The sequence below is a fragment of the Protopterus annectens genome, chromosome 4.part0 (genome assembly GCF_019279795.1).
Source record: "Protopterus annectens isolate FY-2018-M chromosome 4.part0, PAN1.0, whole genome shotgun sequence".
Classification (NCBI taxonomy): Eukaryota; Metazoa; Chordata; order Ceratodontiformes; family Protopteridae; genus Protopterus; species Protopterus annectens.
Genome location: NC_056733.1, coordinates 1,059,869,818 through 1,059,893,077, shown reverse-complemented (window position 1 = coordinate 1,059,893,077; position 23,260 = coordinate 1,059,869,818). Strand labels below are relative to the sequence as shown.

General features: G+C 43.2%; 1 protein-coding gene across 1 annotated transcript in view; it reads right to left on the bottom strand.

Moving 5' to 3' along the window:
- The window catches only part of HSPA9 (heat shock protein family A (Hsp70) member 9), a 1,477,986-nt gene that overhangs the window by 886,525 nt on the left and 568,201 nt on the right, over positions 1–23,260 (bottom strand). The window contains exon 8 of the mRNA XM_044068990.1: positions 3,707–3,869. Coding sequence (XP_043924925.1) covers positions 3,707–3,869 — 163 coding nt within the window. The remainder of the gene's footprint in view (positions 1–3,706; positions 3,870–23,260) is intronic.

Genomic DNA, 23,260 nt, shown 5'->3' with positions numbered 1-23,260 from the left:
TTTCCCACAAGTTAAACAGTTATTGACTTTTTCTGACATCGGCTGAGGCAAGAAAGAGTCCCCAACGGGGTACTTAGCTTTTTAGAAGTCTTCGAAGTAGTATTCGGTAGTAGTAATCTCTGGATCTGACCGACCGGCACTTGCGAACAGCTTCTGCCTCGGGCGCCACGCGGCAAGAAAGACTGAGGAAAATGGCGTCGGCTGATGCCTTTATACCCGAAGACCAGCAGAGATGACGTCGGGTGAAGTGCGACATCAGCCGAAGCCGGACCCAGACTTTGGAATCCGGCCGACCGAAGGGCTGCCTGACGACAGGACAACCCATTTGTTATGACTGCAGATGCATCCATGAAGGACATCTTCAAATCCGTCCTGCTCTCTCATCTGTTCTCCAAATGGGAATGCCCTTCTCATGCTCCTACCTAAACAACCCCACTACTATTAAATCCTTACTCCTCTTGAAAAAGATACAGGACCAGTACACTATCCCACAGTACAACCCAATTCTCTTACTTGTATGCTATCCATTCCCTTAGTTGCATTCTAGTCTATATTTTAAATAAAGCATTGAATTCCATTTGCATTATAGCTACTCAAATGCTATTCAAGCTAATCAATTATATTCTGCAAGCACTATAACTACTTAAATGACTTTATAGGAGCTACCTAAAAACAAGTAACCTCTGTACATTCCTTACTTGAAATGTTTAAAGATTCCAAACTGAACCTTGACAGCAATAGTCAGCTCCTTCCTTGTTAGCTCAGACCACAAACTAATCACCTTGGAAATGCCCCCCCCCCCCCCCCCCAAAGGTAACCATCATGAAAACCTTCTCCAAAGCTAACGTTGGGATGCTAAAAAACAGAGGTGGCCAACTTCACGACAACCATGCAAATGGAGAATAGTTGCGTGACTGCAGAATCACACCAATGCACTGTACGAACACGTACACAAATGCATTGATCTAGTCATACCCAATAGAACCAAGACACACTCCTCCAAAAAAGGGAAGCTAATCTGGTGGTCCCCTGCCATAAACAAACTCTACAACAGAAGGAGGAAACTGATGCGAAGTCCCAACACTGGAAAAACTCCCTTAACTGCCTCAACAAAAAGTTGAGATCCTTCATCAAATCCTCTAAAGCTAGGTATGAAAACAGAATTGCAGCAGATAGTAAAGACAACCACAAGGCCTTCTATAGTTAAAGAATCTCCATGGCAATACCCAGATTTGCTCTGAGCTATGGCACAATGGGTACCTCCTATACAGAGCCAACGGATATTGCCAGTATAATAATGGACGACAGATTCAGTGCCAACTTTACCCCCCCCCCCAAAGGACCAAGCACACCACCAGTAGATTGCCAGGCACCCCGTATTAATGCTGCACAGGTTAAAACAGCACTGTCCAAGGCCAAAAATACAGCTTCTATGGGACCTGACATTATCCCTGGTTGTGTTCTACGTGAACTAGAGTGAACTGGCACCTCACCTCTGTGCTCTGTTCAATCACAACCTCACCTCAGGCCTTGTCCCTGCCAAATGGTGCACTGCTAGTTATCCCTCTCCAAAACAGAGAGGTGACTACAGACCCTGGAAACTATCACCCCATTAGCCTGACGAGTCGGATATGCAAAGCTATGGAACGCATCATCATGGACCTAACAAACAAGAATATAGGGAATCTCCAAACTCTGGAGCCTACACAGTTTGGTTTTGTGAAGAGTAGTTCATGCCTGCTCAACTTGGTCGACTTCCTTGAGTCCGTCACCAGAGCTGTGGATGAAGGCAAGGTGGTTCATACAGCCTGCCTTGATCTGGCCAAGGCTTTTGATACCATTCCCCACTCAGGAATCATAGAAAAACTCAAAGCTTGGCATCAACCCCTGTATGACTAAGTGGGTTGCAAACTGGCTCACAGACAGAACCCACAGTGTGAAAGTAGCTGACTCCAAGTCAGACTGCTGATTAGTCACAAGTGGAGTCCCAAAGGGTTTGGTCTTGGGTCCTCCCCTGTTTGGTATCTACTTCTCTGAAGTCCAGGCCAACAGGAAGCGACTCTGGCTGACAAAGTTCGCAGACGACTGCAAGTTGGGAGCTATTATCTCCCACAAGCAATGTTGACATCCTATAGAATGGCCTCACTGTGACTGACTGGTGACAGAACCATGGCCTTAAGCTCATTGCCAAAAAATGTGTTAACCCCTTTGGGGAAAAAACCCGGCTCCCATGAATTACCACATTGATGGTAGTCCACTGAACACAGAAGATGTTATAAGAGATCCGGGAACAGGTTGACAGCAACCGCTCTTTTGCCACTGTGGTCAGAAAACAGACGTGCGTACACACACCCACACAGAAAACACACCAAGAAGCAGCTCCAAATGTTGTAAAAATTAATGCATTAATCCACACAAGAGATTACTTTAGCACATTTAAAATATATACCCAGCTTTCGCCACCACCAAATGATCTTTTATCAATTTAACGTTTTTGGAAACCACAAGTAAGGTGTTGACATTACTGTGTGCAAACATTTACTCCAAAATTTCTAGTAGTAATTTCTGTGCCTCTATTAGGGGAAATGAGCAAAAGCCAGTAAAACTTCAACCATTTTTCTAACATAACACACGGCAAAAACTTACTTTTTGGGGCCAGCAAAGTGTTCTACACAATTTCTCCATAGAAAAAAAGGTTTTCAATTACTCTAAATAACTTAAAGTGGCAGGGGGAAAAAGTGATCTTGCTTAAAAGCACAACTGTCTTGTGACAGTCTTAAAACACAGACTCCTAGCTTTAAAATAACTTTGCAGAATAAGAAAAGTGCAATTTTTTTTTTTTTTTTTTAAAATGGAAGTTTTTTTCCCCAAAGAGAACTTGTATCTGGCTAACAAAGGAGCAGCACCAGCCAATCAACTAGCCCCCAAAAGCCTGTGTGCTTTTTGGTGGAAGGAAAGCTCTGAAGGGCTTGGCAACCAAACCTGTCTTAGTAGGCACAAGGTTTGGGCATGTGGAAGGTACCCTGCAGCCTTCGGAAGTTGTTCTGCTCTATATGCAGGATATAACACTTACTACTAAGGCTACTGCAGCACTGAGCAATATGATCAACATATGGTATATGCCTGTGCACAGCAATGGATAAGGAAGATATGGGTATGAAACTATAAAAAAATCTTAGTGGGGATGGGCAGTCACCTCATCAAAATACCTCACTCTAAAAATAAAACCCAGATGACTGTGGCCATATAACATGATTTTCACTGCATGAGAGATGGTTCTTTGCTGCACTAAGGGAAGGGGAGATGTTTCTACCTACACAACCATACCAACACCTGCGGTGCACATACTGCAAAGTAGGACCTCTTCTAATCGGATCGAAAGGGAGACTGTCAAGTCTGCAACTATTATGGTCTGAAGCAGCATACTCTCTTACACCTACAGAGTAACAAGTCTGATGTCATGCTTCCAAACATTCAACTACAGTTACTTTGTTACTATAGCAAGGCTGCAGCATAATAGCCCTATAATGCAGGATACATATTGCTCAACTCTTGAGGATATGGAAGAAATGCTGGTGTAATATTACTCCATAAAAACAAGTTATTTTATTTCTTACAGATAATTCTGTACACACTTATAAATGACCTACTGCACTAAAATCCAACAGCTTTACAGAAAAAAAAAAAGTTAAGACTGCATACAAACCTCCCTCTTGAATTCTTTCACAATATGCTGCAGCAAAGCCTGGTCAAAATCCTCTCCTCCAAGGAAGGTATCACCATTAGTAGATTTCACCTCAAACACCCCTTTCTGAATTTCCAAGACAGAGATATCAAAAGTACCACCGCCTAGATCATAAACAGCAATACTGCAGAGAAAAGGCAGAAAATGCAATTACTACATCAGGCATCATGTCATAGCTACAAAACGTTGAAATATTTACAACTGAAAAATATGTAATCAAGAGATACTGGGAATGGAAAAAAACATGAAAACAAGGCCCCAAACACAATAGGGTAAGCAATGATTTGCAGTAACCAAAAAACTGCCTGCCCTGATTTTAGACTTTTTACAAATGTTGAAAATAAAATTAACAGTTAAGGATGGATTCTGATTGCTAAGGAATTAATATGCATCTAAAAGAAGAAAGAAAAGAACTTTTGTGCCATGTGCATTTAATTATTGTGTTTAAAAGTATTAAAAGTTACACTTTGACAAACAGTCTGGTCATCTCAAACATTTCTCCCTCATCTGCCAAAATACAGTTGTGTACACTTACCATAAATGTAGATGTTAGAGTGTATTCACTGTTGCAGTCATTACACTTGGGTATCCTGCTGGCAGGCTACCCTCAGTCGGCCTGAATTCCAAAGTCTAGGTCCGGTGTCGGTTGCTGTCTCCTCTTCCCTGACGTCAGTGCGCCAGGGGTATAAAAGATGCAGCAGATGCCATTTTCTTCAGTTTTTCTTGCCCCAGATGTCAGGTGCCCCCAAAAACGTAGGCTAAAAATATGCCAATAAAAAATGCATGCACCAAAATATATGCCTTCATCTACAAGCAAATACACCACATAGGTTGTATAGATTAGAGAAGTGAAGATAAGTTGCATCAAAGATATGGGGGGTGGTGGGTGGGTAACCTGGACTGCAACAGTGAATACACTCGAACATCTACATTTATGGTAAGTGTACACAACTGTACTATGTTCTTTGTGTTTCACTGTTGCAGTCATTACACTTGGGTTGAATCCCAAAGCTATGGTTGGGAGGCTGGAGCTAAATAGCATTAGGAGCGGCTATGAGGCCCTGCAGAACTGCAGTGGCAAAGCCTGCCCTGGATTTAGAGTAGAGTGGTAAATGACAGTGCTTTGTAAAGGTGTGCACTGAACTCCAGGTAGCAGCCTCCAAAATGTCTTGGGTTGGTACTCCCCTGTGGAAGGCTGCTGCTCTGGTTGAATGTGGCCTACTGCCCTTAGGCACTGGTTTGCCATGTTGTGAATAGCAGAAACAAATGCAGTGGCCTATCCACTTTGAAATAGTCTGCTTTGAGATAGCCTTTCCTTGTGAACCTGCAGCATATGCCACTAGTAGTTGCTCTGTCTTTCTGAAAGCTTTGGTTCTGTTCAAGTAGAAGCATAGCTGTGTATGTCCAAAGAATGCAGAATTCTCTCCCCCTTATTCTGTGGGTTTGGATAAAAAGTAGGCAGATGAATAGTTTGGTTAAGGGCCACACTGGACACTACCCTAGGCATAAAAGTGAGGTTTGTCCTCATAGAAACCCTGTCTGGATAAAAAATGATAAAAGGTTCCACAGCCCTGAGTGCCTGTAGCTATGAGACTCTTCTTGCAGAGGTTATTGCTAGGAGCAGAGCTGTTTTCTAAGATAAAAACTTTACATCCGCTGTAGCAGCTGGCTCAAAAGGAGGCAGGGTGAGTTTTTCCAAGACATAATTGAGGTCCCATGCAGGTATTGGTGATCTCCTTGGAGGCCTTAAGTTTTTGGCTCCTCTGAGGTACTGCCTTAAAAAGGGGTGATAAAAGATTGGTGGCTCTATTGTAATGAGCTGAAATGGCAGAGGCATGAATTTTAATTGATGAAAGGGATAGGCCTTTGTCCAGCATCTCAGTTAAGTATTGCAGAATCTGAGGAATATTTGGAACAGCTGTGTCAATTCCTTGTGCCTGGTTCCAAGCACAGAATCTCTTCCATTTTGCAGCGTAAGATTTTCTGGTACTGGGCCTTCTGGCCTCCAAAGTGACATCCATTACAGCTTTAGTGAGAGGCGCGTTTTGTATGACTACATTATCCACCATGCTGCCAGATTTAAGGTCTTTAGTTGGCTGTGCAGGATCTGATTGTTTTGTTGGGATAGTAGATGAGGTATCTGAGGCAAGGTCCAAGCCAGGCATTGAGACAAATTCCTTAGGATTGGATGCCAGTCTGGGGCAATCAGTATCATCTTTGGCTTCTCTTGTCTGACCTTTAGGAGTACCTTGGGGGAGGAGAGGCAGTGGAGGAAAGGCATATACTGCTAAGCTTTTCCAGCTGAAAGATAGGGCGTCCACTTTCCATGCTCATCTGTGGCAAGTCCTTGTGCAGAATTTTTTTAGTTGGTAGTTGTGAGGAGAGGCAAATAGATCTATATCCGGGCATCCCCATTTTCTTATCATGCTGAAGACTTGTGGATCCAATTTCCATTCGTGGGGATCCATGAGGTTTCTGCTTAGTTTGTCTGCCAGAGTATTTATCTTTCCTGGCAGGAATTGTGCCTGCAGATGTACCTGGTAAGTCAATGCTGTGTCCCACAAAGTCATAGCTAGTCTGCAAAGGGAGTAAGAATGAGTGCCTCCCTGCTTGTTTATATACCACATGACCATGGTGTTTGTCTGTCTTTATCAGTAGTTGTCCCGGATGAAGTAGATCCTTGGTTTGCGGACCATGTGCCTTGAATACATCTTCCTGCCATGTGGGCCCCCCAAGCATAATCTGATGCATCCGTTGTTTGTCTGGCTGGGGGTAAAGTGAATGGCTGTCCCTTGTTCTGGTGATAAGCCTTCGCCCACCATCGAAACTCCTGTTGCAGGCAGGGAATGAGGGTAATTATTGTTTCCAGGCTGTGGCAATGTTGAGACCAAACACTTTTTAGTTACCATTGAAGTTTCCTCATATGCAGTCTCGCATATGGATTTAGTAGAAGGCAGGATGCCATGAAGCCCAAAGCCTGCAGAATTTTTCTTGCAGATAACTGGGCCTTTGTTGCCAACAGGTTGAAATAGGTAGTTAGTTGCCTTTGTTTGCCTGGCGTGAGATAAGCCATCTGGGCAGTTGTATTTAAGCTTGCACTCAGGAATATTATCTCGAGAGGGTACTAGTTTTGATTTCTTTTCGTTGACTGTGTACCCTAGGGCCTGTTAGGAATCTCTTTACAAACGTCAGCTGTAGTAGAATGTTGTTGTTCTCTGCTTGAATGAGGCAGTCGTCCAAGTAAGGATACATCTGTATTCCTCTGTCTGCAGAATGCAATTACTGGTGCCAGGCACTTTGTGAAGACCCTGGGCGCAGTAGATAAGCCAAAGGGCAGTGCAGAGAATTGGTAGTGTATTGAGCCAGCTTTGAATCCGAGGTATCTTCTGCATGTTTGTCTGATTGGGACATGCAGGTATGCCTCTTTTAGGTTTAAAGTCACAAGCCAAGCCTTCTTGCCCAGCATGCGCATTGCTGTAGAGTCAACATTTTGAATTTTGGTATATCCAGAAAAGTGTTTAGAATAGACAAGTCCAGTATTGGTCTACAGGTCTTGTCCTTTCTTGGTACCAAGAACAGTCTTGAATAAAATCTTTGTCCCTGTTCCTGCTCTGGTACTTGTTGAATGGCCCTCATATCTATGAGGGACGAGACTTGCTTTTGTGCCTCTGCCCTTTGATGTTTTGGCAGGTCTTGCCAACCGTTTGTCCTTGGCAGGGTATGGAAGTGAAACTTGTAGTCTTGTGAAACTACGTCTAGGACCCATTTGTCCTGGGTTATGTGCCAATTTTGGGAAAAAAGTGCTAGTTTTCCCCCTAAAGGTGCTGCCAGAAGATAAGAGCTTGGAGCAGGCAGGGGGAAGTCATTGGGACTGTTTCCTGTATGGCTGTGATTTGTCTTCTCCACTTTTGGAGGTAGAAGCACCCCATTGTATAGACCTGTATGAACCCTGGGGCTGGGATCTGCCTCTTGGGCGTCTGTATCTGCCCCTTTGTGACCTATATGACACTGTAAAGGACCAATTCTTTGTAGGCCAGTGTCAGCTAAATCTTGGAGGCTGTACCTGTAAGAAATCATTAACCATTTGCATAGATTTAGCTTTGTCCTCCATTTTCTTTAACACCTCTTCTGCTTTAACACCAAACAAGGTATCATGCTGTAATGGGAGCATCTAGTAATTTTGCTTTGACATGATCAGGCAGATTTTGTTTCTTTAACCAAGCATGCCTCCTGATGACAGAACTCATAACAGCGGCTCTGCAGGAGGCCTCCAAAGAATCAAAACCACATTGCAAAGTATGCTTTCCAACTTGTTCAGCTACATGCAATAAATCCTGCATTTCTTTGTTTTCTGCACATTCAGAATTTATCAACATTTTCTGTTTAAGCAGTGACATAATATATTGCTGATATTCGAGCATATGAAACTGACAATTTAAAGCCCTTATAGCTAAGGTAGCAGAAGTGTAAATCTTTTTTCCCCATCTGTCCAATGCCCTAGAATCCCTGTCAGAGGGGGTAGGGTTTTTTGCAGCGGTAGCCTTGACCCCTTTGGGACCCTGAGAAATAGTTTCTGGGTCAGCAGCAGGGTTTTTGAAAAGGAATTTATGAGAGTCGGGGACCCTGTAGTACCTGTCCTGGCTTAACAGGAGCTGGAGGTAAGGAGTCAGGGGTCAGACTAGACTCTGAAAATACATCAACAATGTCTAACAGGTGGAATAGCTAAGGGCCTGTGTCGTGGTAGTAAAAGAAGTCTCTAAGCCTTTTCTTAGATTCTGAAAAATCTTGGCTTTTCCAGTGGAAATGCTCCCTCATGGTATGCAAGGTTTCCCCAAAAGAGTAATCCTCAGGAGGAGAGGCTGAAGGGATAGATTCTTCAGCATCAGAATCCTCATAGGGAGGAAGAGAGCATTCCTGATCAGAAGAGGAATCAGATGAATTGTAAACCTGATCTGAAGATTTATATTCAGTCTCTTGCCTAGGCCTTTTATCAGGTGGGGGAAGGGAACCCCAGCTCAAAGTAATTAAGTCTTCGGCCATTTTGAGCATCTGTTTTTTGGGCATGGAGGCCTGTCCATGAGGCTGTTGTACTTGCTTCTTTGTCTTTAAAGGTGCTTTAGTCTTAGTCTTTGAAGCTGAAGTCGTTTTAATGTATAATTGAGTGGGTCTGAAAACGCCCTCAGAAGCAGATGCCTGCTCAGCGGCTCCGGACCCATCTGAGGGAATAGTCTCTGAAGGTCCAATACCTTGAGCTTCCAGCGGCCTAGTCGACTCCACGTGGGAGTCAGTAGCGGCCTACAAGTCTAAAGTATCGGGCGTCAGGGGCTGCGATGGCACCTCACTGAGAACCAGCCTGTCCTTTTCTTTGCGTTTCTTGTGAATTCCGGTAGTCGGATGGCTATCCGACGACATTGTATAATTACATATTCTGCCAAAATAGTGTAATGCAAAATCATACCGACGCTTAGTGAGTTGGTTAAATCTAGCACAAAACCGACAACTAGCAACGTCGTGGTCAGGGCCTAGGCAAGGAATACAGTAAGAATGAAAGTTCTTACGAGGTATTTGCTTCCCACAAGAAATACAATTAACTTTTTCTGACATCGGTATGGAGCAAGAAAAAAATTTCCCCAAAGGGGTACTTAGCTTTTAATGAAGACTTCGGATCTGAAATTCAAACATGAAAATTTCAGGAGTCGGCCGACAGGCACTTGCGAACTGCTTATGCTTCGGGCACCGCGTGGCAAGAAAGACTGAAGAAAATGGCATCGGCTGCATCTTTTATACCCCTGGCGCACTGTCGTCAGGGAAGAGGCGACAGCAACCAACTCCGGACCTAGACTTTGGAATTCAGGACGACTGAGGGTAGCCTGCCAGCAGGATAACCCAAGTGTAATGACTGCAACAGTGAAACACAAAGAACATCCAGTACAACAGTTTTCAGGACAGTTGTACTAATGCAGTTGCTTTAGAAACGTTTTACCTTTTATTTAATGTAAACATGTACACACTGCCTGGAGGGGGAGTCTAAACCAAGCTGATCTCTACTTTGGACTTCCTACCAAATGCGCAACAGCACTGCCTCTCAAAGCACTGCCTCTCAAAGCACTGCCTCTCAAAGCACTGCCTCTCAAAGCACTGCCTCTCAAAGCACTGCCTCTCAAAGCACTGCCTCTCAAAGCACTGCCTCTCAAAGCACTGCCTCTCTGATGACAGGTCAAAAAACTGTTCCAAAATCTACAGCTCTGTGAAAGTACTCAATTATCACAGATTATCACAGGCTCACTACTGCAATGCTTTCGAAAATTTGAATGGAATGAGGTAGACACAAATTGATACTCCAGACTTGTACAGCAGTCAGATATCTCCAGGTAGGACAAAAATTTACCTCTCGTATCAAGGCAGTCAGCATCAAGTCTGGCCGTCAAACAGAAAGAGACCAGCACCATCATTTGCAAACCATCACTGAAGAATTCAGAGAACACTTGAGGCATCAGAATGGTCCTGCTGAGCTGGTCCACCAGGATGTTTGACTTCCTCGGAACGTGCGCTGCTATGAAAAGCTGTTGGAAGAAATCACCCATTGCCACAGCCTCATGGCCTCTCGACACAACGGGTAAGACCCAGTTCCACCTTGGTCTGTTGATGTACCAGACCACTGAAATGTCAGTCTGAATAGCAGAAGTTCCCGTGAGGAGAGAGGAATGAAGGGCTTGCAAGGGACACCCTGGGGGCTTGTGGTGAGACCAAAGGGCAGCACTCTGAACTGATAACTGGCTCCTAACTGGACATGGAGAAACCTTCTGGAGCACCTGTTCATCTTGATGTGATAAGTGACCTAAAGGTTATCAGAGCACATACAGTAGTCCTTCTGCAAAAAAGGCAAAATGGACTGCATTGTGACCATTCAGAACTTTGAATTGGCAACAGATTTGTTTAGAGTGGTAAGGCCCAGAATGGGCCTGAGGTCCCCTGTCTTTTTGGGCACTAAAGAATCTGGAGTAGATGCCTGATCCCAGCTGCTCTTGGAGAACACTTTGGATGACTGAGAGCAGCTTTGAAATCTCCAACGCTGCAGTCTCCAACTGACTGGGTGGGACATCAGGGAGAGTTTTGCTTGGAGAGCATTTCTGGAAAAAGGGCATTGAATAGACTCTGGATACACATTTTTAACACCCAATGATCTTTACTAATGGCTTCTCAGGTCGCTGGGTGTAGACAAATGTACCCAGACTGCCTCCAGAGATGAGAACTCTGGCAATCTCTTATGATCGCTAATGAGATTCTTTCTTGGACAGATCCAAAGACGCTTAATTCATCAGACCCCCTCTGCCATGAGGCTGGAGTCTGCCATTATAACCATTTCCCCCTCTGCCTCTGGAAGGAAGGTCTCTGTGAATCCTGAAAAGGGCCTAGAGTTCATGCTGGTTCCTGGAAAAGGGCCATTGTAGGGAACAAAACCTGATGCCAACAGCAATTAACCAAGCTACATAGGGACTTGGTTAAGGTCTTTCGGTCCTCTTCACTTAGGGAGCGTGTCCACCTGTTGGACCGAACAGAGTCTATCCACAGAAAGGAGCACTGGTGGACGCCTTGTAGGACTGAAAATCACAGCTGCATCCAGGTGGGGTGTCTGGTAGCAATACCTGATTCAGCAGCTCATGAAGGTAGCCTCTGCAGCATGAGAAATTAACCTCATGTATGTGTTAGACATAGACTGAAGGGTGGACATTCTGGAGGACAAGGTCTTCTGTTCCTCAGCAGCCATGGGCCCTGGGACAGAACTAGACAATTCTGTAACCAAGCCCCTCTGTAGCCTGGTTACATGGGCCAAATAGTTCAGCACTCGCAATTCAAATGAAGCATAAAGTCGCTTCCCAAACTTGTCCAAAGCTTTTGATTCCCCATTAGGGGGATGGTTAGTGGAGCTCTGCTGGGCCAGCTCTTTTTTTTGTGGCAGCTGCAACCACCATGGCATCAACGGGAACACCCTTTGTCCAATGGAGAGTCAGAAGGGGCACTAAGAATCTTACTGTGCTGCTTGGGGATTGGTTCAACTGCGTCCAGCTCCTTTCACGCCCTGCAAACCACAAGGTCAATTAGGGGGTCTACTAGAGGGATATCAAGTAGTAAATGCACCTGACCCAGAAGCTTCCAGAAATAGATACCTCTGGGTTAGGGTTTCGGGAAGACAAACCACCCTTCTAGCATAGGATTTCCATGAAGCCCCCAAATGAGACATCCTCCAGTGGCGATATGGAGGCCACTCCCCCTTTGAGATCAGTGTCCTCTGAGGGATTCTAAAAAGGAAAACAAGTGCCTCCATTTGCACTGACGCTTTAGAGGAACCTCCTTGGTGGGGTGCTCCAGGAAGGTATTGAAGACTTCAGGGGTTCCAAGAAGAAAGCAACCTGAAGTCTTTCTGGGCAGGCTGTCCCAGAGGAAAGAATAGACATCTCAGGCACAAAAGCTGCTGGGGGGGGCAGGCTCCGAAGCCGGTACAGTGGAGGCTGTTTTGGGTACAGAGAACCCTCTGCACCACCTTGAACGCCGAGGGAGAGAAACACCCCGAAGGCACGCTGGCCACAGCCAAAGCTGTCGATGGGGAAGCTCAGCAAAATCCAACTGCCCCCAAGCTATCAAAACACCAAGGCCCCAAGGGGAAGGACAGCTTGAAAGCTTAACTGATGCCAACCCCGCGGAACTGATGCTGAAGCTACATCTCAGAGAACCGCTCTGCTCAAACTGTTGGAGCCAGGTGAGACTGGAGTTGAGGTAACCATACCTGTCGGCTCAGATGTCACTGCTCCAGGAAGGCTCGTGCCCGATAACTCTGAAACCAGGGGTCAATTTGGAAAAGGAGAAATAGGTGTAAAGGTCAGAATTCTGCTTGTAGATCCCAGAAGGGATGGAGCATGCAAGAACCCGCTGAATTTGTGCCTTGAGAAATAACCATCATGCTGTTCATCTCTGCTTCAGAAAGGCTGCAAGAAGACCCAACGGAAAAGGCAACAAAGCAGGCCTGAAACTGGGTCTGGGCTGTTGCAGGAGAGGGGACTTGGGTCTGGATGCAACCAGAGAGCAGCTTTGGCTCCAACGCGGAGGGGAGGCCTGGATTACTACAGTAGCCAAAGTGGTCAACTCCAAGGTCTAGGCATCTTGGCAGCAGGTTCCCTCGAGTGATGGGACCTACTGGGAGGGGGGGGGTCTCCTGCAATTGTTTTTTGGCAGGGGGTTGACCCCCTGAAGTGGATTGAGTGGCAGAAGAGCTGGTCAGAAGGCCTTTTAAAATCAACTGCGGCCGGTGCAGTGGTTAGCATTGCTGCCTCACAGGAAGAGGTTCTCCTGTTAGACTCTTGGTTGGAGTGCATTCTGTGCAGAGTCTGCATGTCCTCCCTGCATTTGTGTGGGTTTCCTCCCATATTCCAAACACGGGTCTGTAGCATTTCTCCCCGGCCCTCCGCTGAAAATGGGTTCTGTCCCAGTCAAGACTTTCCCAATAAACAAATGTTAAATAAATGTCAATTGCATGTTAGTTGAACCCAGCACAAATGGTAAAAGTTGAGTCCAAGTGGACAGCACCGAGGCACACCACACACAGAATGAGCAAAGGAATTTTGTGCCCACAAGTGACATTTCTTGAAGCCCGTGGGTATGGGATCCATAATAATTATGGATAAACCAACCAACAGTGCACGCACACAGCAATTGCAAAAAAAAAATTAAGCTACTAAACTGAAATATATAGAAAATTTTAAAGTGTGAGGTTTTTTTTTTTTAAATAGTACAGACAGGAAAAGGGTAGGGAAGGGAAGTCACAAGGAGGACTATACAAAAAAGTTAACGGTTTTAGGAAAAGAGGAAGGGGCTACCTTATAAGGATTACTATTAAATACAAATAAGGAAGAAAACATGAAGATAGCACAAAAATATTCAATAAACTCAAGGAAAACCCTGAGCAGCTCAGAAGCTGAGATACCCAGTGCTAAGAGAAGTGCAGTAAACAAGATCTGAAGGAGAGGAGAATTATGGGTAGGGGAGGAGCTCAGATGTCACAGTGAGCCTGGAGCTTTGGTATGTACACAGTCGGATCCAATACCTGGATCAAAAACCCACAGGTTGAAGAGCAAATGAAGTCTACATCAGATCAAGCTAACATGGGTCCAGAAGGGTGGCAAATCTGGCTGTTCAATCTTATGGTCAAACACTCTCGGCTTGCAGTCTTCTGGTCTTGTTATTCAGCAGTTATGACTGCAAACAGTAAAAGCTTAGAACATCTTACTTTTTCTTTTCTTACCTGTACTATAGCCCTTTTAACAATGAGTTTAAATATATCTAACAGCCCTTGAGACTAAGTAAGGAAGAAAAAACTGCTGAAGAGGGAAAAGTTCTTGAGCAAAATGTCTATTTAATGCTTACTTTGCAAAGCAAATCAATCTTCAGTCTAACTTGAAGAGATGCCTTTGAAACAATTTTAGAACTTCAAAGAAAGCCCGTCTTTTTTTTTTAATGAGAAGTTGAGACTTTAGTCAAGAAATATTTTTGCTGGCTAGGAACGCAAAATGCATGAAAGTGCAAAGGCTGAGACTGACCGTCAAGCATTATTATGAAGGACAACCTGAAAAGGAGTTCCTCATGTACACTTTTCTGCTTCTTGCTACATCACTATAGGTATGTCTCCAAGTAAGGCATTTGAAAAGAACACAGTGAAAAGTCTAGCTGGCCTTATAAATGGTAACAAACTTCATGAGGGTGATGGACCCCCCCCCCCTTTGGTATGCCCTGCACAAGTTGCAACAAGTTGGCTTTCACATGCACTGTGATAAACAAGTCTCTGATCAGATTCAAGAGTAAATGGAAGCCCTGTGTTACTTAGCTCAATTCAGAAATGCTCCGAAGATGCAGCTTTTAACTAAGCCTGGACCTGTGACAGAGGAGACTACAAGCCAGATAACCTAAGCTCAGGCACCAGGGAGTATATGCAAGTAAATACTGGCCACCTGCCCACCTGACCTACCACTCAAATTTCCTTATAATGGACGGGGTCAGAGGGGAGGAAACCTGCTAAAAGCTGCCTGTGCCATTTCCAGGTGTGTTTTAGCTACCACTGGATCTTCACATGCAGTACATCAAGAGGTACCAACAGGAAGGCCAAGGGCACAAAATGTCTTGAAAAAAGTTTAGATGAAATCTGCAGGAAATGTACTGAAAGGATCCCATTTAACTGGCATCTTCACTGGGCAATGAAATCCTGCAAGCATTTGTTTCTATGAAAGCATCCATAAACAACTTTTGCTAGGAAGCATCCACATCATACCACAGTACACTAAAGATCTCCAAGCTCTGGAATTACTGAATTATAAAAGATTCATTGCCTTCATCACTTCTACAATTACATATGAAACAGACAGTTGTCTAGATAGGGATGGGATATACATGGATACTTCCAATACAAAGTGGGTGAATACTGTGAAAATGCTGAATGCAACTAACAGGCTAAAAAGAAATGAAATAACTGATTGTATGACTATCCCCTGTCTGTGAGGAACCATTGATTCACCATGTGAATAGGAATGGAGACATCTACAAAGGGGCTGCAGTGCGAACACCTGAAACAATTAGTGCAACAAATTGGACAAAGGATGGGACACTCCACTCATCTTTCTTCGGGGTACCAGAATATAAAGTAAAAAATATCTACTCTTACCAAATACGGAAGTCTTTGTACTGCCTTACAAACTGCCCAAAAAAGCAACAGCATGTAGAAATTTTTTTTTTGGGGGGGGGGGGATAACCAATCAAGACCTATACACCGATGGGCAAGTGGGTCAGCGAGAACTGGCTGCCAAGAATCAAGATATATAATGCTCCTAAAATGAGATCTTCCCCCTCAAGAAACCAGGAGGAGGAGCTGGAAAGATAGGAATGTGGATAGTTACAGCTACGTGCTGCCTCTTGTATCCTAGAGGGGAACCACCTCAACCTACTTAAGTGACTCTCTGCTTAGACCAAGTTTCACTGTCATTTTAGAACAGTCAGTTCTCCACAAACTGCCCATCTTCTTACAATGCTCATGCTTCGCCTCCTAAAGCATCTAATACATACAGGAGGAAAAAGTTGCTCTATTAAACAGTCATAACCTTTTAATTTTGTTTTCTGTTTTTTAGAATGTTGGAGAAGATCCACAGAAATCTACATTTACGTAGGGGGGTGTAGCTCATAAGCAGCTAATTCTCAACACCTGTGGGAAAAAGTTTGAACATAAAGCCTGGAGCACCTAAGGGGGACAGTACCACTATCCTACAGTGCATATCTACTACACTGCACCTACATTTAACTACATGTTCTTCTACCCTAGGTGACATCCAAAGCTAAGAATATGTGCACCTTAAAGACATCCTGCATTCCCTGCCCATCCTCTCTTCATAATAATCAATTTGTACTAAACCATGCAGGCCCGAGTTTTAAATGCCCTTAACCCTTAAAATATTGCACAGAAGCACATCCTTTCAAGCCTGTCTAGGACTTTGCTCGTCATTAAGCAATGCATTCAGACAAGCTATTCTGAAGCCACAAGATGCCTCTACACATTACAAGGTCTAAATAGTTGCTAGAACTAGTCATGGACCCCATAAATATCTACTGAATTTCGGGGATCAGGGGCTACAAAAAACCTGGGCCTCAAGAAGCATTATCAAACGCATCTTCAAAAGCTACTATCACAAGGGACACAGCTGATGGGAGACCAGCTAACCCCAAGCTAATTCACAGCCACCCTTGGTGGATATTTCCTTAACCCCCCCCCCCAATTAAATTTAGGGTTTTACCAAAAAACTCAGAAAAAAGCCTGAGAAATTGAAACATTTGGATATGTTCAGACTGTCAAAATCTTTTTATCCCAGATGACTGAATGGGGGGGGGGGGTCATTACATCTCCCAACTCAGTCAAGAGAACAGACGTAATAGATAATTACTCACTGAAGCCCAGCAAAATATTCCACAAAAGATTAGCAGCAATTAAAGTGAAAGCAGAGTTCCACATACAGAATCCAGGCTTCGCATACCTGCTGAGAGAGAGAGAGAGAGAGAGAGAGAGAGAGAGAGTGAGTGCCCCACTCCCAATGCATAATAATTTTACAGTCATCCATGCATGTTGAAATGCCACTACTGACAAACTCCACTAAACAGGGAGAATGCCAGCAGTTACTGCTTATGGAAAGGAAACCTCCTGCAATCTTCCAAAACTAGTAAGACACCCTCTGCAAAAACCTTAGAAATTTGTGTCAACCTGCAGCATAGTTGTTTCTCAAAGAAACCCACAGCCTTAGAAAGAACCAGCCTGCTCAGTGGCTTCCTAATAAATTGTAGCATCCTAAACACTACATTTAAGGCATCAGATCTAGGCTACAAAATTTTTTTGGAGCACGCTAATCTTTACTACAATGTAAAAGTTTTTCAGTTAAAGTAAAGATACTGCAACAAAAGTCAAGTGGGAAGCTCGTCAGTAAAGGTCAGATAAACAAATGAAAATGGACTGAAGTTGACAAACATAAGACGTTTAAATAGAAAAATATATACATCAGTCTAGAAATTTGATGTTAAATATATACAAGCTCCTCATAACTACCTGCACACGCTGGTAACAATGCAAATGGCAAAGGTTACAAATCAGGAAAAAAGGCCTGAAAATCTTAACCTCAACAATATCAATATACCTCGAAGTTAAAAATCAAACTAATAAAAATATGGGCGAACCACCACAGGAAAACAAAACTTATACTAAAACTTTATTCCAAGAAGCAATTGAATTCTCAGGTAAAGGATAAGCGCTTTCGGCTTAAAGCCTTCTTCAGATCCTGAGGATTATGGTCCAGAGATATTTTTTTAAAATAAATTGTAAACCAATCAAAAACCAAAAAATCCAATCAGAAAGTTTAATTCAGCTACAAGACTGAAATCCAATTAAAAAATGTACTCTGTCCACTTACCCTTTTCGTCCAATCCTGTTTACAGAAACCTTCAAGCTTTAACTTTTCCACCTATCGGAGGCAATAATTCTTTCTTCCTATATTGAACCTCCTCGTACCGAATGGCAGGCTGTATGCTCCAATTAAAACTATCCATCTTCTTCATAGCCAGTCTTGTAATTGTCTGAACTTCCTGGTTTCCTCACACAAGTAACATGAATAAAACACTTCATATATGTTTTTTAGACTAATTTCTTATTTTCCCTAAACAAATACAAGTTTCCTGTATTTTCAATACTTTTTGTAAAGCCTTTGGTAATCTCACGGCTTCAATATTCATTACTTTAACATAGTGCTTATTGTGCCAGTTAAACTCATTGGTCCTGGCCATATTTCCTAGATAGCCAGTCACAGCGAATTACTCATATTCAGAACATGTTTTTTTCAATATTTAAAACTTTACAGTTACAAAGCTTCAATATTCATTTTTAACACTGCATTCATCCGCCAATTAAACTCATTGGTCCTGGCCTTAAACAATCACAGAACATTACTCATTGCAGCCAATAGTATGTAATAAATGTAACTTCCAAACAATCTAGTCTCATTGCTTGTTCTTCCTACTGCTCGTTCTTCCTATTCAGTTTCCAATCACACAGAATTTCTACTGGCCATTCAGTTACTCATGTATCAGCAACAACCAATATGACAGAGCTGCTATTGGCCAATCCAATTTCTATTTAACCAGCTTCCAATCATGTGCAAAGTTGCATTAGCCAATTGCTAATTCTTCCTATAACAGGAGTATAAAACCGTACTAAACCTACTGCCAATCACTTTTACTTCCTGTATCGATTATATGTAATCAGGTACATGACTATTGGCCAACATAATATGGAGAAAGAGGAGACGCCTCACTAACCTATTAAAACACAGTTCAGTCTTCTGATCAAGATTCCTTTTCTCTCATTCAAGTAACCACAGCCCAAGTCTCCGCGCAGATCTAACGCCACAACAACAATCAAAGAAATTCTCTCAAAAAGAGACTCAAGTCCAAAACTGACCATCTTCCATGTCTGCACATGACCATAATAGATTGATAGTATAGAAAAGTAAACTGCTCCTCTTTTGTTTATACGCAGCTCATCTCAAAAGCCACTTCCTTTTCATTGGCAAAGTAATTCTACATATTTTATTAAAAAAAACAGCTCATCTCTTCTGGAAATATTCCGTTTTCTTTTTCAATATAAATTCTAGATCTCAAAAAGCAAAAGTGCGAATCTCGCCATCAGTCCAGCTCCACATCAATATTCAGAATTCACCAATGGGCTGAAAGAGAATATTTTTACGAAAATCCATTGCATTCAATTTACGATTGGCTTCGTAACAGAACATAATCCTATGCTGGATTAATAAGGAACAGTCTGAGGTGAAGCCTCTTTACTTCTTCACACAGTCCAAGTTAAAATCATTCATTTTACAAACAGAAAGACAAACAAATATACACAGACATGCAAGATGCTGCTTAAGTAAGGAAATGACAGCTACCTGCTCTGTAATTACAGCTCAAGTTAATGCACTATATCAATATACCAAGATGACCCGGGCATAAGATTAATACCTTACGACATAGAAATTTGGCAGGATAAAAAAATAGTTACCACAATGAAGAGCAACTGAAGGCCATTACATAAAAACAAGCTTCCACTGCAGTCCACACAGAGCCAAAATGAAGCCTCCTTTACCCTAGCTTGAGTGAGATTTGAGAGACGGGCAGGGACTGAGCAATTTATGTAAGGTTGAAATATTAAAAAGAATAAGCAATCAGCATGAAAACAATGAGGAATCACTTTTGTTTCCATTAATCTATGCCTAAAGATTTTGGCTAAACTTCGATTTAATAAACTGCCAAAGCTCGAGAGAATGCATGGAGTTAAACTATAATCCAGAATGCCTTAAAGAACAGCCCAATGAAAATCAGACATTCCTTGAGAAAATATCCAGAGTTTGCAATGTTTGACAAAGGTGTGAACACAGGATCAAGCAGCACCGTCCAAAATGAATCTCAAGTCTACACCCTTCCAGAAAAGTCCCAGATATAGCAACTGTCCTAGTAAAATAAACTTTGATATTCTTAGGAAAATTTCTGCCATGGTTACAGCAGCAGAAAAGAAAGAAAGGGAGCCATCTGGAAAAAAGTTTGGTTAGAAACTGGCTGCCCTTTTTCTTATTGCAAGACACAATGTTGATTACTTTTATTCAAATATCTCCACTGTGTGCATCCAGGCAATGAAGAATTCTAGAAAGCAAGAAGTTGGATAGTTTAAGATAAATTCTGACCACTTCAAACAAAGGAAGGGTTGGGTCCAAGACGCGATCGGTTACGAAAATCAAAGATTTAATATACTTAAGGGCCTGCAAAGCCAAAGACTTGTCTAGCAGACAATAAACCTACTGGCAATACAGCCTTCGGTGTTGGAAATTTTTAGAGAAGAACTGGCTTGCAGGTTCAAAAGGCAGTGGAGTTAAATTTCTCAAAAAAAATTCAAATAAGTTGGAGATGCCAACTTTTTTCTGTAGTCCTGTATGAAGCCCAACATTTAAAGCTTAACTTGAAGATGGTGTGGGTATGCGGGGGGTGGGGTAGTCAGTCAAGTGGCAAGCAAGACAACAGGATTAACTTCACGAAGTACACACTAGACCAGAAACATCAGCCTATATTTTTAGACATTGAGATGGAGAAAGTGCACTGAAGTTTCAGGAAATTATACCTGCCCAACTACAAGAGAAGGGACAACCAGTGTTGCTAGGGCCAAAAGTGAGAAACATCTATGGTAAATTCTTTCACTCTTATCATAGAAATGAAGCGCCAGTCTGAGGCCTCTCTGCCAGATGTCCTGAAAAGTCTCAGTTGACCATTTAGACACAATAAGCAAAAAGTGCAGTTGTGTACACTTACCATAAACGTAGATGTTGAGTGCATTCACTGTTGCAGTCATTACATTTGGGTAATCTGCTGGCAGGGTGCCCTCAGTTGGCCTGATTAACAAAGTCTTGGGTCCTGAGTCAGTTGTTGTCCCTTCTTCCATGACATCAGGTCATCAGGGGAAAACATGCAGCAGACGCCATTACATCAGTTTTTCTTGCCCCATTTTGTCAGGTGCCCCCCTAATGGGGAGCAAACAAAAACACAAAAGTATACCTCCAACAAAAAGCAAATGCACCAAAAAGCAAATGCACCAAAAAGCAAATGCACCAAAAAGCAAATGCACCAAAAAGCAAATGCACCAAAAAGCAAATGCACCAAAAAGCAAATGCACCAAAAGCAAATGCACCAAAAAGCAAATGCACCAAAAGCAAATGCACCAAAAAGCAAATGCACCAAAAGCAAATGCACCAAAAAGCAAATGCACCAAAAAGCAAATGCACCAAAAAGCAAATGCACCAAAAAGCAAATGCACCAAAAAGCAAATGCACCAAAAAGCAAATGCACCAAAAAGCAAATGCACCAAAAAGCAAATGCACCAAAAAGCAAATGCACCAAAAAGCAAATGCACCAAAAAGGCTTTTAAGCATATTGAAGGAAAGTAGAGGTATAGCCAGAAGAAACTAGGGGGCTGGAGGGACAGTAACCAGGACTGCAACAGTCAATACACTAGAACATCTACATTTATGGTAAGTGTACACAACTGTCCTACGTTCTTTGTGTTTCACTGCTGAAGTCATTACATTTGGGTAGTTTCCCAAAGCTTTGGTTGGGAGGAGTTTACAGCATTAAGGCCAGCTATAAGGCCCTGCAAGACAGCATACGCAAAGCCAGCTCTGGATTTAGAGAAAATTGGTAAATGATAATGCTTGGTGAAAGTATGTACAGAGCTCTAGGTAGCAGCTTCTAGGATGTCCCTGGTAGGAACATCTCTGAGAAAGGCTGCAAAAGTAGATGCAGCCTTGGTGGAGTGAGATCTGATCCCCTGAGGGATAGGTTTCCATGGTGCTTATAGCAGAAATGAATGTAATGGCTTATCCATTTAGAAATGGTTTGTTATGAAATAGCCGTCCCCTCTGCCCCTGCAGCAAATGCAACCAGCAGTTCAGATTTTCTTCGATATTTAGACCTGTCCAAGTAGAATCCAAGCTGTCTGTGCGAGAATCCGATCCCCTTTGTTCTGTGGATTGGGAAAGAAGGCTGGCAAATGAATGGACTGATAGAGCCACACTGAAAACCACCTTGGGCATGAAGGATGAGAACTGGTCCCGAGAGATACCCTGTCTGCATGAAAGAAGATGAAAGGCTCCGCTGCCATAAGGACCTGCAATTCAGATATCCTTCTAGCTGAAGTGCTTGTTAAAAGTAAGGCTGTTTTCCAAGAAAGAAATTTTAACTCTGCATTAGCAGCTGGCTCGAAAGGAGGTAGAGTTAGTTTCTCCAAATCAAAGTTAAGGTCCCAGGCAGGGGTAGGAGCTCTCCTGGGTGGCTTCAAGTTCTCTGCCCCTCTGAGACACTGCTTGAGAAGAGGATGAGAGAAGAGGGGAGGGTTCTGTGTTATAATGAGCCAAAATAGCGGAGGCGAGGATTTTAATGGAGGAAAGACAGGCCCTTGTGAAGAATACCAGTTAAGTACTGCAAAATCTGAGGTAAATTGGGCGCTGCTGTGCTCATCCCTAAACACTGGTTCCAGGCACAGAATCTTTTCCATTTGTCAGCATAAGATTTTCTAGCACTAGGTCTCCTTGCCTCCAAGATGACATCAATCACAGGTTTGCTGAGGGATAAGGGTGAATTAAAGTGCTTAACCAGGCTGCAAGGTTCAATGTTGGAAGCGGAGGGTGCAGAATTAGGTTCTCCTGCTGAGAGAGCAGGGAAGGGGGTCTGAGCCAGGTGCCATGGAGATATTTGCAACACAATGCGCAGGAGGGGGTACCAGTGTTGGCGCGGCCAGTCTGGAGCAGTCAAAATCGTACTTGGTTTGTCCTGTTTCACTTTTAGTAGAACTTTGGAGATCAGAGGCAGAGGGGGAAAGGCCTAGACTGACGGATTTTTTCCAAGTGAAGGACAGAGTATCCACTTTCCAAGCTTGTTTGTGGGAAGTCCTTGTGCAAAACTTGTACAACTGGTAGTTCTGGGGGGAGGCAAACAGATCTAAGTCTGGGCTCCCTCATTCGCTTGTCAACATGTTGAAAATCCGTGGTTCCAGTTTCCACTCGTGTGGGTCCATGAGGTTTCTACTTAGTTCGTCTGCTAGTGTGTTCAATTTTCCTGGCAGGAATTGAGCTTGTGGGTGCACTTGGTAGCTCAAGGCTGTGCTCCACAATGCCATGACTAAGTCTGCAGAGGGGGTAGGAATGTGTACCCCCTTGTTTGTTTATGTACCACATAACCATGGTGTTGTCCGTCTTTACCATTAGTTGTCCTGGAAGAATGTAGTCCTTGAAGGCTGCCAGAGCATTCTGTACAGCTAACATTTCTTTTTGATGGATATGTAGGTGCATTTGATTTGGGTTCCATTTGCCATGAATGCACTTACCTGCCAGGTGAACACCCCCATAC